Here is a 16,666-nt window from a genome sequence, read left to right as displayed (position 1 = left end):
AGAGGCTGATTTCCTGAAAGATGCTGCTTCTTGCAAGGCCTAACAACCAGACAGCCTGCTCAGCTGTCAGAGTACTGGAGCTCTGACTTCTGCATTGGGAGGACTTCGTTGATTTCCAGGCACTGAAGAAGCAGGCCTTTTCAAAAAAGCAATTGGTACAGAATTGCAATACTGGCAGCTCCAGAGAGGACAGGCAACTTAGGAGGAGATAAGGAGATTGCATATACCTACAGGTAATCTTCACTTACTGACCAGCCACTTAAAGGCCATTCAAAGTTACGATGGTACCCCAAAAATAGATTTCCAACTGGGGCCCGAAATTACGACCCTCACAAGGTCTCCGTGATCATGGGACCCGGCTTCAGCCATCCCAGAAGCAGTGGCCATTTTGGGTTCTATGATGCCCTTTGGTACCAGGAAGTCCTCCAGGCTTACGATGCTGGATTTCTGAAGCAGCAGGCCCGGTCACGTGGTCACACTACTTCCTGTGATTTAGCAGCTGGCAGAGGGAGCCTTACTGTATAGGAAAGGTAAGTACTTTGTCCATATAGTACTGTATGCCTGCCTTTAATTTTTTCCCAGTTTTTGTTTAATTTAAGTAGAGATTTATATGGTGGCATGCATGCATGTGGTGGGACGCGGTGGCGCTGCGGGTTAAACCGCTGAGCTGCCGATCGGAAGGTCGGCGGTTCGAAACCGCGCGGCGGGGTGAGCTCCCGTTGCTCGTCCCAGCTCCTGCTCACCTAGCAGTTCGAAAACATGCAAATGTGAGTAGATCAATAGGTACCGCTTCGGCGGGAAGGTAACGGCGTTCCGAGTCGTCATGCTGGCCACATGACCCGGAAGTGTCTATGACAACGCCGGCTCCAAGGCTTAGAAACGGAGATGAGCACCGCCCCCTAGAGTCGGATTCGACTGGACTTTACGTCAAGGGAAACCTTTACCTTTACCTATGCATGTTCCATCCTCTGCCTGTCTAATTTTTAATTATATTTAGCAATACTGAATGCTGGTTTACTGTTTTTAAAACAGTTGTTCTATAAAAATCAGATTTATATACAGTACTTGTACAGTAACAAATGCTGCAGAGTTTACAGTACTGTACAGTACCTTTAAACCTGTTTAGTACTATACTATAAAACAAAGATTCCAATGAAGACCTTACAGAAAAAGATTTTAATGATCAACCAGTAATATTAGTTGAAAGTAACAGTAATATTAACTGAAAATACTACTGTAGCCACAGAAGCATTTCCATAGTCATACTTTGATGGAAAACATATGATTATCACACTCCGCCCCCCACAGTACTGCAACGTAACTCCTGGTCCACTTAACAACCACACCATTCACTTAACCAAAGAAAACCACAAGTCCCGATCTTGAATCACTTAATGATCACTGTGACTCGCTTAACAACTGCGGTAAAAAAGGATGTAAAAACGAGTCTGGACTCACTTAACCACCATTATGACTTACAAGTGAAAAGCTGGGCTCAGTTGTGGTTGTTAAGTGAAGACTACCTGTATGCTCTTGCCCAGAAGCTGTAAACTCCACCTTCCCTCAGTTTTATGTTTGACGTTATGCCTAGCAATGGCTAGCATAACATCAGGAAGCAGAAGCACTCTACCAATCCATCCAGTCCTTACGTAATGTCACTTAAACACTGTTAATAAACAAATCATAAATTTTCAGTCAGGTGATTTGCAAAGTTCTTTAGAGGGAAAAAGGGTGAAATGGATTTGCAAAAACTTACTATACATAAAGAACTCTAACAGACAGACTAACTTTCATTTCCATCCTCTTTATTGATATCATCAATCACGCCCCCTCTAAACCTTGGCGGCAAAATAAAGTAAAATAAAATGCAGTCTGCAGAGGAATAAAATTCCTCATCCCTGCCTTAAATCTATCATTGTGACAATAAAAATAAAATTGATTAAAAGTGTTTTTATACTTACCAACAATTTCACTTTTATTGTTACTTGTAAATATATTAACTGTTCTTTAAGAATTGTGCACATAAAATGTGCATGTAATGGATTTCCCTTGGTACTCTATGGAAGCAAAATTTGGACTTTCAAGAAGTAGGATAGAGTATTGATGCTTTTTAGCTTGGAGAAGAGTCCTGAGAATACCACAGATAGCCAAGGAAACAAACAAATAGATCACAGAACAAATCAATCCAGAGTTCTTACTCAAGGCCCAAATTATGAGGCTCAGTTTTTCGCAGTTTGGATACATCATGTGAAGGCCCAACTCTCTTGAGAAGTTTATAATGCTGAGAAAGGTGAAAGGAAACGAGCAGCAAGGTGGATGGACTTGATTACAGCAGTGATGGATACACTGTTGAAAGATCTGAAGGACCAGGCTGGGGACCAATCATTCTGGAGAAGGTCTATCTATGTGGTCACTAAGAGGTGATACTATCTTGATGGTACTTAGTCAATCACGTTCAATCAGAGCAGTCTGTATTCTGATATTTGAGTACTTTTCCTTCAACATGTCAAGTATCCTTTTTTCTTTCCTATGCCACTAAATGTGAACCATTTTTCCCCTTTCCCCTCATTTGTTCCAAGCTTAGTCTCTCACTGAATGATTTAAAATGAAGAGACATTATGTTACCATTGCCCAGCATGTTAGTTTTAAAAACCTTCATGGTGGGAGGTGAGAGAGCAAAAGCAATTTTCAAAATGAAAACATGGAAAGCTGCTTGACTGAACGGCTTTCCTTCAGAATTTTATAAAACTGTCATTGAACTCAGTGAGGAAAATTGTGCAAAATGTTCAGCGAGTCATTTTGAGAGGATAGACTCACCCCTGACACACCAAAAATAGTCTCAGGTCTTACAGCAAATTCAACATGAAGTGGTTGTCAAATTGCTCCATCATGTGGACAAATAATTACTCAGCCCACACATTTGTTAATTCCTTCTCAAGGTTAAAATAAATTGTTCCAGCAATCCAGTGACATAATTAGGTAACAGCTCTGCCAGGCAAGCAGTGTCACCTGTATTGATCTGGGGATGCTAGACGGATTTTTGATCACATCAATCAGCCTTTAGAGCAGTAACTTGCTTTTCTTGGGAAATAAAATGGAAATAGTAGATTAGCAGTTATACAATATTTTGTGTGTTCAAAATATTTCTGAGACGTTATGGCAATTTTCTGCACCATGTGCTCATAGGCACAAATCTCTTTAGCATTATATCGTAGTGTGCAGTGAGGTCTGAATTGGAAAATTATGGATAACACTTGCCCTTGAATGAGAATCAGAAGGTTAATTCTGGTTTGAGGGCAGTTACGAGTCACAACTTCTCAAATTGGACATCTTCGCAAACAATGGTTCATGCTTAACTAAAAGCCAAAAGGGAAGCCATGCTCAAGACAAGGAGCCCGGAGCTGGTTGAGGTTTTATTTTGAAGCATTAGATGAATGATATATTCTTAGCCACTCTTTCACTCCTCTACAATAAAACAACATCATTGCTATCCACAAGTTGCAAAGGGAGATGGAGGAGCATCTAGTGATTTCATGGCAAAGTGAGAGCTGAGCCAGCAGTCTCCCTAGATTATAGCCTGTCTGTTTTAATCATTGCCTTGGGCTAAGTGCCATGCTTTAAGTAAACATCAGCATTCATCTAAATCAAGTCGGTATATGTCTCAGCACATGAGGAAAAATGCAGGGCCTACAGCAAAACAATCGTTTAGTATGACAGAGTTATAAAAGTGACCATCTACACTAATGTTATAAATTGTCATTCACAAACATTTGTTTTTCTCCCCTTATAAGATCCAACACATTTCAGTGATCCAGCACATTCAGCCAAAATAGGAGGAAGAAGGAGTTTTAGGTATGTTCCCTGCCTTAAGTTATTTATAAAAATAATAAAGGCGGGGTCAAAAAAATCAAATAAATAAATAAATAAAAGCCAACCCTTTCAAGAGTAGGGATTTAAAAGAAATCTGCCAAAGACCCCGATACAAGCAAGTTCTGGACTTTTGCTGCAACACACTTAGGATAGTATGGATGCTAGCCAGAACAAAATCCAAATTATAGGAGCAGATGGACACACTCGTGAGTTCTTTCTCTATCTCTCTTTCTGTTTCTCTCTCAAAAAGCTCATGCTGGATTCTATATACAATGCATAAATTGCATACAGTGTTATTTAGGTAAAACATGATAGTGGAGAGAAACTGAGATTTTTCAGACTTAATTTAAGATCATCTCCCTTGTGTTCTTTTCTTTTTTATCTATTATCTGCCAATGAACAAAGGGAGTAGCCGCTTTAAAGTATTAATGTTCTAAACCAATTCCTTTTACTGGGACTAAGCACTCTGCATTCTAGTCTCTTAATTTCTCCTTATCCAGCTTTTCTAGTTTTAGGACCAAAAAAAGAAGCAGAGAATAAAGCTCTCAAACTAAGTTTTTTTTTAATGTTCCTGTGGGACAAATCTATACTGAATGAAGTTATTCTCCAGAAGGAGCAGTATACAGCTTCAGGATGCTTCTGACTTCAAATATTTTCTCTGGTTTCCCAGATTGGGACAACAGCCAAGAGCATCTTTTTATCAGCTTCAGTTGATACCTGATGTCCCTTTCTGAAAAAAAGTAACTTCAAACTACGGTTTCATGCATTGGTAAATTCCAAGCTATACTGTCTTAAAGGTGTTCTCTGGGGGGCTACCTGTGTGTCCAGTCTGGAAATTTCAGCTGGTACAAAATTTGGCAAGCAGATTAGGCTCAAGAAGAAAGCAAAGGGAAGGTGCTACACCTGTACTTAAGCCATTGCACTGGCTACTAATTCACTTCTGGGCAAAATACAAATCGCTAAGAGAAGGCTTCTTGTGCTGACTGATATCGTCCAAGGAGGTTCTCCTATAGTTACAAGGAGCTCATTTAGGGGCAACTCAGGATCAAGACTTCTGTGTCGCTGCCCGAACTGCAGAACTGAGGAGCCTAACATCGCTACCTTTTTTAAAAAGCCCCTAAAATACATCTTTTTATACAGGCTTCTAACTATTCATTTTAATTATTTTACTTGCTTAAAGGTTTTAATCCCTTTAAACTGTTTTTAATGTCTTGATTTTAAAATGTCTTTTATCTGAAGCTGCCTGGAGGCTTCAGTGTCTGCAGTATGCTAAGTCGAATATAAATAAATAAATATTCCACAAATAAGCAAGAAAGGATTTAATTATAGCAGATTTATTTATTTATTTACTTGCTTGCTTGCTTACTTACTAGGCTTATGGGTTGCTCTAATCAACTGAGCAGTACACAGCAGTTATTAAAGCCAGAGAAGGAGTATTATTCAAAGGTAGAAAAAATAATAAAATGCTTCATAATAGTGATTTCTATTATTTTTTTCTCAAGTTGAGCCATGTACAACCTCAAGAGAAAAGGGGAGAAAAAGAGAAGCAAATTACAACTTTTTCCAGTGTTAATCATTTTGTAAGATTCTTCTTCAGTCGCTAACTGCCGTATCAGCCTTTGGCTAGTCCTGCCTCCTTCCTCATTTTTCATGATTCACTGTATTCTATCCCACCCTAGAACATACAGTCTCTCCAGATTAAAATAAAATTTCAAGATACATGGTTTCACTATCTATGCATTGATTTCAATTAAAAATAGCACACTCTTTCTCTTCCCTCCCTCCCTCCCTCCCTCCCCCTAGTTTCCAGGTAAATTTCACTCTATTATGCATTCCATTACAGCCATTTTTTCCCCATGCTAACATATAGGAGAAATAAGGCTCCTTTAATGGATACCTTTTAGATCTGGATCTGGGTCCTATTTTGCAGATTTTAATTTTTATACTTTAGGAAAGATAGACATCTGCCAGATCACAAAAAATGTCACTAAAAGTATACAATCAAATGGGACAAACATACCCTGGTCTGCTAATTCATATTGAAGAATATATAAGATATTTTAAAACATTATGTTCCTTAAATGTCTCTCAGTGATTAAGAAATTGGAATATATAAATAGCCATGGCCATAGTCCAGGATGGTTTGGGAATAAAGGAAATCATTTAATTGTTAGAGAAGGTATAGCAGTTCCAGGCATGGGGGGGAAAGTGAAAAAAGCACTAAAAATGGAACAAGAGAGAGAGAGAGGAAACTGTACAAAGAAAACAAAAACGAGCTATATGATATGAAGGGGAAGCAGCTTTAATTACTGAAAAAGGATATATTAAGAGGACTGAAAGGAAAATAATAAATGATTAACACAAGAGTTAAAATGACAGGACATGGATCATTTCAACAGGAAGAAGTACAGGCAGAAAGTTCATACCTGAAGGTGCTTTGAGAAGTTATGGTTCCCTTTCAGAAGAAACATCCCCTTCAGCCCCACTGCTTGCACTGGGATCATTTTTACTTCTAGGAACATTTCGCTCTCTACTTGATTCAGAAGGTACCTTCATTCTGGTTTTCTCTTTCCTCTGTTGTTGTTTCTCAAGTTTTGCTAACTGTTTCAAAGAAAAGATTAAAAAGCATGTTTATGAATGAACATGCAACAGAATTGGTGCAAGAGCATGGACAATATCCTGGTTTTCAAAGAACTAGCCATGTTAGCCTTTTGCAGCAAAACAAGACAAAAAGTAAAGATCAGGAAGTCTTGTGTAACTGTAACATCCAATCCATTTTATTTTATATAGCAAAAGTTTCTGTAGATAACATCGATTCTCTTCATCAGATACAGTATATGAGATATAGTCCCCAAAGAGGAACATTTTACATGCACAAACTTATGGGAGTGGGAGAATATGGCAGAATGTTTATCAAAAAGGCTGGGGACAGAGAGCTGGGGACAGAGAGCTAAATATTTTGGAGGCTAGAGATAGTGACCATAAATTAAAAAAACGAACATTCTTGTTTCTAAGGAAGTAGCTCTGTCGGTTTGTTGAAATAAAAGCATCAATAAATCACTGAGGTTATTGTCCTGAGAAAAATGCAGTTTGACAGGAGAAAGTGAGGCAGGACAAAATCCTGAAGGGAAAGTGCAGAACAAAACTACATAAAACAGCAATTAGGCATGACACAGACATTCTTGCAGTGAATAGTTAACATATCTTGTTGATAAGAAATCACTCTGTGAGAAAGGCTATTGAAATCCTTCTAACAAATTTCAGCTCTGTTGTTTCAGGTCCTTTTTTTTACATATCGCCACTCTATGGTCAAAGATAGAATGACCCATGAAACTGGCATGTTTCCCAAGAACATTTAGAAATTTCCCTTTTTATGTCAAACTGGTGTCCACTGATTCTGTTGCAGAGACTAGCTATTTTCTTCAGCATAAAACATTGTGGGGAATTGGCAACAGATGATGGTGTATCTCATATGTCATTGATAATGAGCAAGTATGTGTACCTTGATTTTGTGGGTGATGTTTATTAGTTCTTGAAATAGTATTAGCAGACAAAATATGTGGAAGAATTGGCATTTGGGTCTGCCACTCATTCAGCTATCTCACTGGGTATGGTATAGTTAGTAGTTCTTTAGGATAGGAAGCTGTCTCTAAATAAGTAAAGATTTGCCACCAAAGTCTATAAAAAAGGTTTATCCAAGATCAGCTGTAGATCACCGAAGATATGTTTGACAGCACTGCATAAAACATTTTTAATTGACCATTTACATATCTCTCGGAAAGATTATGCATTCTAGTTTTTTGGTATGAATAACAAGCAACTGCACACTTCTGGGGTTTTGCTAAAAAGAGTAAAAATCAAGTAAATTCTAATAATATTTAAGATTGCCTGCTACATTAACTATAACAGTAACAGTAGTAATAGGAAAAAAATAATAATGGCCAGAATAGCTAAACTTTAAATTGAATCAATTTAAGTTCCACATATTGAAAACGCTTCAGTAAAAAGTTCAATTAATCTGACAGGAAGCTAATATTGCTAAGACTCCTGCCATGTCAAAAGATGCGTAAGTGACAGATCCTCACTTAATGATTTCCTGTAATTAAGATCATCCTGTGATCAGTAATGAAAATCTTTAAATAGAATACTGGCAATATGCACTCATCATTACAAGATTGCTATTAGAACTTATTTACATGTATATCAACAACATTTCCAGAGCAGAGTCCCTGGCAATTCTCCTACTTTCTCACTTCATATCTCCAAATGTCAGTCTAAAATAGAACAGCTTGGTTTCCAACGGGCAATAGGAACATATGGGATTTGCAAAATAGTAATATTGCAGAATGGGCATTAAATGTTAAAATGAATTTCTTTTTTCTAGTAACAGCATTAAAAGAGTATCTTTCTAGTAAATGTAGTAATTCTCTGGGAGTTTAACATTTCCTGACATATCACTAGTATTATTTCTCCAACTCCTCACAGTTCCTACGTATCAAGCCCTAGCCAAAAGACTAGAGGATGATTTACTATTATTTTCTTTCAAAAATTTTATTTAGAAAGAAGTTTGGGAAGAAGAAAACAATTTGAGGCTATTATTTTATTTCAAAGCTTTTATTTAGAAAGAAGTTTGGGAAGAACTAAACAATTTGAAGCTTGCTGAAATTGATTGAATAATAGTAGCAAAAACTTTGCAACTGTTTCTTTACAGGAAAGTGTGGATTAGTCATGAAAGGACCAATAACAGGACAAATATAAAATTTCAGTATTTGCTTATTTATAATTCAGCTACATCAAATATGAATTTCAGTGGATTCAAAAGACAGGAGCTAGAGTAGTTTGATATCTAACCCAAATTGCAAATATTGTATAGATCATATGGTCTGGACTTCAGATGTATAATAACTTGCTGACACCATATTAGGGGAAAGAACAGCAATCAGGGACAATATATTTGTTTGAGTTGTGTGATTACATTTCCTTTTCTTAACTCAAAACACAACAAACCAGAATGTAAGAATCAAATCTAATTAAAAGTATTTTTGCAGCAGCTAGTCCATGTAGAATAGGTTTACAGCATGCCTCCAACAGCCAATGCAGTTTATAGCATACCCAACATGGTATTTCTGATTATGCATCTTCAATACTTTGATCAGAATTTATACTTGTTAATTGTCAATATTTGTGATGTATTAATATTGACATTTTTATAAGGTTACTTAGAAATAATTTCCAGTGGGTTTAATGTGACTAAATCTAAAGTAACTGTGAAGATTGCCAATCTCAGTATATACAGCATATAGTATTCCAAACTATTTCACATGTGTCATCTTAGTCACAAATAATCTATACTAAAAGCAGGCTAATAGTTTTTCTTTTAATGAAAGGGCTGGTTTAGGAATAAATGGCTTGCCAAAGGCTACTTAAAAAAAAAAAAAAAGTTTAGTGGGATTTTAATCAAACTACTCAATTTATAGTTCTTAAGTACTGTACTATATCAGTTTTCTTTTGTGGAACAGGAATATAGTCACACCTGAAAGATATGCCGTTCCTAGCACATTAAATAACATTAATGGCACACACGTTTGCTGTTGGGATGATGTATCAGTCCCTAATTAGGTCTTATTCATCCTTTATTGATCTGGGCACATTTTGTAGTAAATATATAAAATCAATGTTAGAATATATAATGGTTTTAATTAATTTAATTATTTTTACCATAGATATTTTAATTGTACTTTATTATTGTTATAAATTGCCTGGGGTTGCATGTGGCAGTATATAAATTTGATGAGATGAGATGAGATGAGATGAGAATATTACATATGAAAACTCAAAAGGAAGCAACTAGGCTTGGGGAAAATTCTATTGTGTTAGAGACAGCCATTAAAAGCAAAAGTAGAAAAGTAAACTTAACTGAGTTTTACTGACATGTGCTGTCAGTAAATTCTTTATTGGATAAATATGTAAATTACTGGAATTCTTTATTTGAAAAAAATGTGATAAACTCAGAATATTACCTCCAAAATTATAAATAAAAATCAGCTTCATATCTCAGATTTTAGTTTACAGGTGCTGCCACAAATACGGCACTAAGTATCTAGAAACATTCAGACTCATCAGTGTAATGATGCATGTACACTGCAAATACTATTGGATCCATCACATTTCAGATCTAGCATTTCCCGCTATCTTAAATTCAATAGAAACGACTTGCTCTTTTCCATTCAAGCAGGCGTCTGTCAGCATCCATTCTGCTAGCTATCCTCTCTTATAATCCAGGGTCTGTAAAGTGCATCATCACTGGGCCTAGATATAAAACTATCAAGCACTTCAAGTTTCTTAACTCATAAACATAAAAAAACTAATAAACTCATGATTTTATAACAATGCCATGCCAACACATAAAACTTCAGTTGAAAAGAGGCAGCAGCAATAAACATCCAAACACACCACAGCCCTATTTTATCATTAAAACTAGATCACAACATTCCTCCATGGTTGTTATTGCAGGGGTATTTTCACAACAAGTTTTCAATACTCTCAAAGAGAAACCTCGTTTCTTTTTAGAATAATCACTATCCAGAAGAGGACTAGCTATGCTCAGATCAGAAAACAAAGACGATGCCCACAGAACATGATAATGCTTTTCATATCAACATATGTGCTATCTCAAAACAGGTAGGTAAAAGGAAGCATGAATTGTTATAACATACTTGTTTAGAGTCAACAGGGGCTGCAGGAGACTCCAGTTCAATGGTCACAGGTCCATCATTCTGGATATGCACCTGCATGTATTCGCCAAATTTGCCATCTGAAAAATCGAAAGTTGGATGGCAAAAAAAGAAAGGATGCTTATCCATAAGCAACATTCACAATACCTCTATTATCATACTGAACAGAATTCAATCTTGGCTTTTTTTTAACACTTTCTTTATGACTATGACAGATTCAAACTGTAAAAAAATCTCAAATTGATAACTTTGTATATATCTCTCTGAGGATCAAATCAATCTGGGCATTACCTTTTTTTTCTGGCCATGTTCCAGCCAAGAAAATCATGTTTTAAAATATATAATTATATCAAACCAAATGTAAAATGATCCTAACTACTGCATGGTCCTGACTGGCTCTAAAGCAGGCACTGGGGGATTACAGGCATGTCTGAGGATATAGTAACACCACCAAGTGGCAAGGATAAAAACATTAACCTCTTTTACGTGAATTTTGAGGGTTGGGGAGCTAAGAGTAGAAACAGATGCCTTTGCAGCATCTATTCCATCCTGTTTTGCTTAGGTAAAGGTAAAGGTTTCCCTTGACATTAAGTCCAGTCGTGTTCGACTCTAGGGAGCGGTGCTCATCTCCGTTTCAAAGCCAAAGAGCCGGCGTTTGTCCGTAGACAGTTCCGTGGTCATGTGGCCGGCATGACTACACGGAACGCCATTACCTGCCTGCCAAAGCGGTACCTATTAATCTACTCACATTGGCATGTTTTCGAACTGCTAGGTTGGCAGGAGCTGGGACTAGCAACGGGAGCTCACCCCATCACGCGGATTCAAACCACCAACCTTCCGATCAGCAAGCTCAGCAGCTCAGCGGTTTAACCCGCAGAGCCATTGCATCCCTTTCCTGTTTTGCTTATAAATAGAAAAAAGGCACCAATGAAAATTCCAGCAGCATGAACTGCAGTGTTCTAGTGGCCAATACTTACTCTTGATTTATGGCAAACTCATGTGAGAAGATGAGGGGGAATTTGAAAAAAAATGGTGAAAGGAAGAAATGCCTCAAAGAAGTATATTCCAAGAGGCAATTTTTCTCTCCACACTTTTTAACTGAAAGGAACTGATTTACTCTGGAACCAAGGCAGGACAATAACTAGGCTTAGAAAACACATAAACCCAACTGAAAGAAATCAAGAACAGTCCTACTGCCAGACCTAGCCAACTAAGAGCTGAAGTCTACCAAGCACCAATGGGTGGCAAACATGTTCTTGATCCTAGCTGACTTTTTAGATGGGGGAAGATGCCATTTCAGAAATCCATTTTTTTCTTCATATGTTTATGATCTTTTTCTCTCCTGTGATTCACAGGGACTCTTTCTTATATCTGCACTTATTTTCCATTCCCATACACCTGCACCCAAACACACCACTATATTAAAAGAGGAATTATAATTTAGCGTAATAGATCACAAAATAAGTATAGCAATTCCTGTAGGAATCTAGCTTACTGCCTGAGAAATATTTTCAATTCATCAATTCATTTTACCTTACCTTTAATGAATTCTGGCTTGTATGTTTTGCGAAGATGTTCTAAGAAACTGTTATAGAAAGATTCTGCTTGGTCTGAAGGCATTGCCATATGATAATCTGGCTTATTTCCTTTCAGGATACATTGAAGAGTAAACTGGCTAACACACAGCACTTCATACTGCTTATCCATTACACTTTTAGACCAGTGTTTCCCACTTTCATCTTCAAACACACGAAGATTTAAAATCTTTCGAACCCTGTATGAAAAGTCAGAGGCCTTTATGGAACTTTTCTGAAGTTAAGATGTTGATTATTCTACATAAAAATGAAATAAAAATACCAGAAAACAGGGAGCAAAGGTGATATAAAGAGGTTCACAGTGGATATGGATTCTGTACATAACAACTGATCCAATAATTTAGGAAATAGCATTTGTCTAAGTAAAAAATTGCAAAGTGGAAGAAAAGTTAAATACTTTTAATGACTTACATGTGCTCAAGCTCTTTCTGCGTGTCTTCCACAGAGATACCCAGCAGCACACAAATGCCTTGTCCAATGGAACTTATTTGTTCCCCACCAACTGTAGGGGATATTTTAAAGAAGTTAAATATATAGAATTTATTTTATGTCATATTCCTATACACACACTTACTGTATATAAAGGTTTCTTATTCCTAAATTAAGAAAGCAACTTACTCTATAGAGTTTTATTCCTCTTATGTGTCAATTCTTTTCCCAATGGAGAAGGTTTTTTTTAACAATTTGTTGCAAAACATAGTATGCATAGTTCCCCTTTCAAACAAAAACAAGAAACATACACATGCCTTTGGGATGTAAAATATACGACCTGCTTAGCCCAAGGTTAAAATATAGTAGGTTTGTTGCTTTTACAGTCCTTCAATTAGCAACTATAGCACAATAACAAAACTGGAAATAGAAGGCAAAAACAGAAAACACTCCTGAATACACAGGTAACCAAATTACGTATCATAGGATGATATAAATATTTTAATACCTAAAAGGAACCTTTTTAAGATAAAATTCCATCTTACCACTAAACCTCTTCAGTGGGAATTTCACACACACAGTATACGCTTTTAATCCTGACCATATAAACTAAACTATTTCATATGCTTAGGAAATACAGCCAATTAAATAAACCCAGATGTTTCCTTACAGAATTGTGAACCATGCAAAATTTAATGTGAGAACAAAAACTGGCCTATTAAAAGATTTTAAAAAGGGGGAATCAATCTCCTACCCCCTGCCTTTTGACAGGCACAATGAAAGCAAAACCTAATTGTTTATACAGAAAAATTGTTCTACTGTCTCTGCTGCAATGGCATAGTTGTTACTCAAAAGGTATTTTCATATATCCATCCTTTAACACCACTGAGACAGCAGCATCAAGCCTAGGAAGTTTGAGGAACCCATGCTGTTTTGATAACATTCTGGACAGCCAGATTGTAACCAATCTTCCCCTCCATTAGCAGGGAATATGGGGGGGGGGGGGGGGCGGAGCTCTCTGCAAACTGGAATCCTACATTTGCTATTTGATAACTGAACTTGCTTCCTCTGAACCAAGGGAGGTTACAAATTCCAAAGAAAGTCCAAGAATTTAAGTTTATTTAGGAAAGTTTTCACTCATCTGGATCTGAAATTATCGGCTAAAATTTATGGGACTTAAACTGAAGAAAAATCATTTTAACCAATGAAGTCAAACTATATCTGGGCCACTACTGAGATTAACCTGGCTTCCGTTTGCAATACTGCACATGGCAGACATCTAGGTACAGCCAAATCTTATCAAAAATGTGGATTAGGTGGCTCTAATGGACTACCCTTTTTCAGTCTATAAATCTGAATGCTATGTAAAAACGACAGTATTACTCTAGCCTAAAAAAAACTTACAATAACTTAATTCTGAATAGGAAAATTTTGGATGGCAGCAGCATTTCTCATAATATTTTCAGCTAATAATTTAAATATGACTTCCATAGCTATTAAACATTGGGGGGAAAACAAATTATTTAGAACCTTCCTTTTTCAATCAATAATTACCTAATCTTCCCCAAAACTTTTACCTAAGGAATTCCTTTTTACCAGGGTACCCAATGCAAAAGCTGGCTTGCAGCTAAACCTCAAAAAAACCAAGATTATGGCAACCAGCTTGATTGATAACTGGCAAATAGAGGGAGAAAACGTAGAGGCAGTGAAAGACTTTGTATTTCTAGGTGCAAAGATTACTGCAGATGCTGACTGCAGTCAGGAAATCAGAAGACGCTTAATCCTTGGGAGAAGAGCAATGACAAATCTCGATAAAATAGTTAAGAGCAGAGACATCACACTGACAACAAAGGTCCGCATAGTTAAAGCAGTGGTGTTCCCCGTAGTAACATATGGCTGAGAGCTGGACCATAAGGAAGGCTGAGCGAAGGAAGATCGATGCTTTTGAACTGTGCTGTTGGAGGAAAATTCTGAGAGTGCCTTGGACTGCAAGAAGATCAAACCAGTCCATACTCCAGGAAATAAAGCCAGACTGCTCACTTGAGGGAATGATATTAAAGGCAAAACTGAAGTAGTTTGGCCACATAATGAGAAGACAGAAGATGCTGATGCTATGGAGAGTGGAAGGCAAAAGGAAGAGGGGCCGACCAAGGGCAAGATGGATAGATGATATTCTAGAGGTGACGGACTCGTCCCTGGGGGAGTTGGGGGTGTTGACAACCGACAGGAAGTTCTGGCGTGGGCTGGTCCATGAAGTCACGAAGAGTCGGAAGCGACTAAACGAATAAACAACAACCCAATGGAAGTAAGGCACTTCACATTGAGACAGGAGCTAGAGACAAGATTGACAAATCATCCACATATAGAACAGCCAAGGTAACAGGGAGAAATGACAGATCTGTGACAGCATCAACAAGAGAGTTTATAATAACAGCAAAGGGACCACAATATACATCGTGTTTCACTTCTATCTGGGAATGAATTCTGTAAAATGCTCTTGCTCAGAGTATCTAATCCTTAATTGTGAACAATCATGCAATCCCCATATAAGAAGTAAATATCTATCTATGGAGGTATCCAATCATTTTTAGAGCCTTTCACAGGGGATTAAATCAAAAATTTACTTTAAATCCATGAAGGTCACATTGATTTGTCTGCATATTTCTCAGAAAGTGTTTTAATATTAAGTAATAATTCATTGTCTTCAGCAAAGGACTGTTACCTTGTCATGATGCTGGAGCTTGAGCACCTCAATGATGCCATGAGCTAAACCGTGAAGGGCCACCCAAGACGGGAAGGTCATGACAGAGAGGTCAGACTAAATGTGATCCCTGGGGAAGGTAATGGCAACCCACCCCAGTATTCTTGCTGTGAAAACTAAATGGATCAGTACAATCAGAGATATGACGGTATACCATCGGAAGATGAGAATCCCAGGTCGGAAGATGGTCAAAATGCTACTGGGGAGGAACAGAGGATGAGTTCAACTAGCCCCAGACGTGATGACGCAGCTAGCTCAAAGCCGAAAGGAAGGCTAGCAGCTGACGGTGCTGGTGGTGAACGGCGAATCCGATGTTCTAAGGATCAACACACCATTGGAACCTGGAATGTAAGATCTATGAGCCAGGGCAAATTGGATGTGGATATTGGTGAGATGTCAAGATTGAAGAGAGACATTTTGGGCGTCAGTGAACTGAAATGGACTGGAATGGGCCACTTCACATCAAATGACCACCAGATCTACTACTGTGGACAAGAGGACCACAGAAGAAATGGAGTAGCCTTCCTAATTAATAGTAAAGTGGCTAAAGCAGTGCTTGGATACAATCCAAAAAATGACAGAACGATCTCAATTCGAATTCAGGGCAAGCCATCTCACATCACAGTGATCCAAGTATACGCCCCAACCACAGATGCTGAAGAAGCTGAAGTAGAGCAGTTCTATGAGGATCTGCAGCACCTACTGGACAACATGCCTAAAAGAGATGTTATTTTCATCACAGGAGACTGGAATGCTAAAGTGGGCAGTCAAATGACACCTGGAATTACAGGTAAGCATGGCCTGGGAGAACAAAATGAAGGGGAACATAGGCTGATAGAATTTTGCCAAGACAACTCACTCTGCATCACAAACACTCTCTTCCAACAACCTAAGAGACGGCTTTATACATGGACTTCACCAGATGGACAACACCGAGATCAGATTGACTACATCCTTTGCAGCCAAAGGTGGCGGACATCTATACAGTCGGTAAAAACAAGACCTGGAGCTGACTGTAGTTCAGATCACAAACTTCTTATTGCACAATTTAGGATCAGACTAAAGAGATTAGGGAAGACCCACAAATCAGCTAGATATGAGCTCACTAATATTCCTAAGGAATATGCAGTGGAGGTGAAGAATAGATTTAAGGGACTGGATTTAGTAGATAGGGTCCCAGAAGAACTCTGGACAGAAGTTTGCATCATTGTTCAGGAGGCGGCAACAAAATACATCCCAAAGAAAGAGAAAACCAAGAAGGCAAAATGGCTGTTTGC

General features: G+C 37.8%; 1 protein-coding gene across 1 annotated transcript in view; it reads right to left on the bottom strand.

Annotated features, from left to right (window-relative positions):
• Positions 1-16,666, bottom strand: part of DTD1 (D-aminoacyl-tRNA deacylase 1) — a 36,018-nt gene that overhangs the window by 12,699 nt on the left and 6,653 nt on the right. The window contains exons 2-5 of the mRNA XM_063298690.1: positions 12,611-12,701; positions 12,143-12,378; positions 10,587-10,684; positions 6,297-6,471 (exon numbers count right to left, since the gene is read on the bottom strand). Coding sequence (XP_063154760.1) covers positions 6,316-6,471; positions 10,587-10,684; positions 12,143-12,378; positions 12,611-12,701 — 581 coding nt within the window. The 3' untranslated portion in view covers positions 6,297-6,315. The remainder of the gene's footprint in view (positions 1-6,296; positions 6,472-10,586; positions 10,685-12,142; positions 12,379-12,610; positions 12,702-16,666) is intronic.

Source organism: Candoia aspera, chromosome 3 (genome assembly GCF_035149785.1).
Source record: "Candoia aspera isolate rCanAsp1 chromosome 3, rCanAsp1.hap2, whole genome shotgun sequence".
NCBI classification, from domain to species: domain Eukaryota; kingdom Metazoa; phylum Chordata; class Lepidosauria; order Squamata; family Boidae; genus Candoia; species Candoia aspera.
The sequence above is the reverse complement of the archived record's forward strand: the minus strand, read 5'-3'. Positions and strand labels throughout refer to the sequence as shown.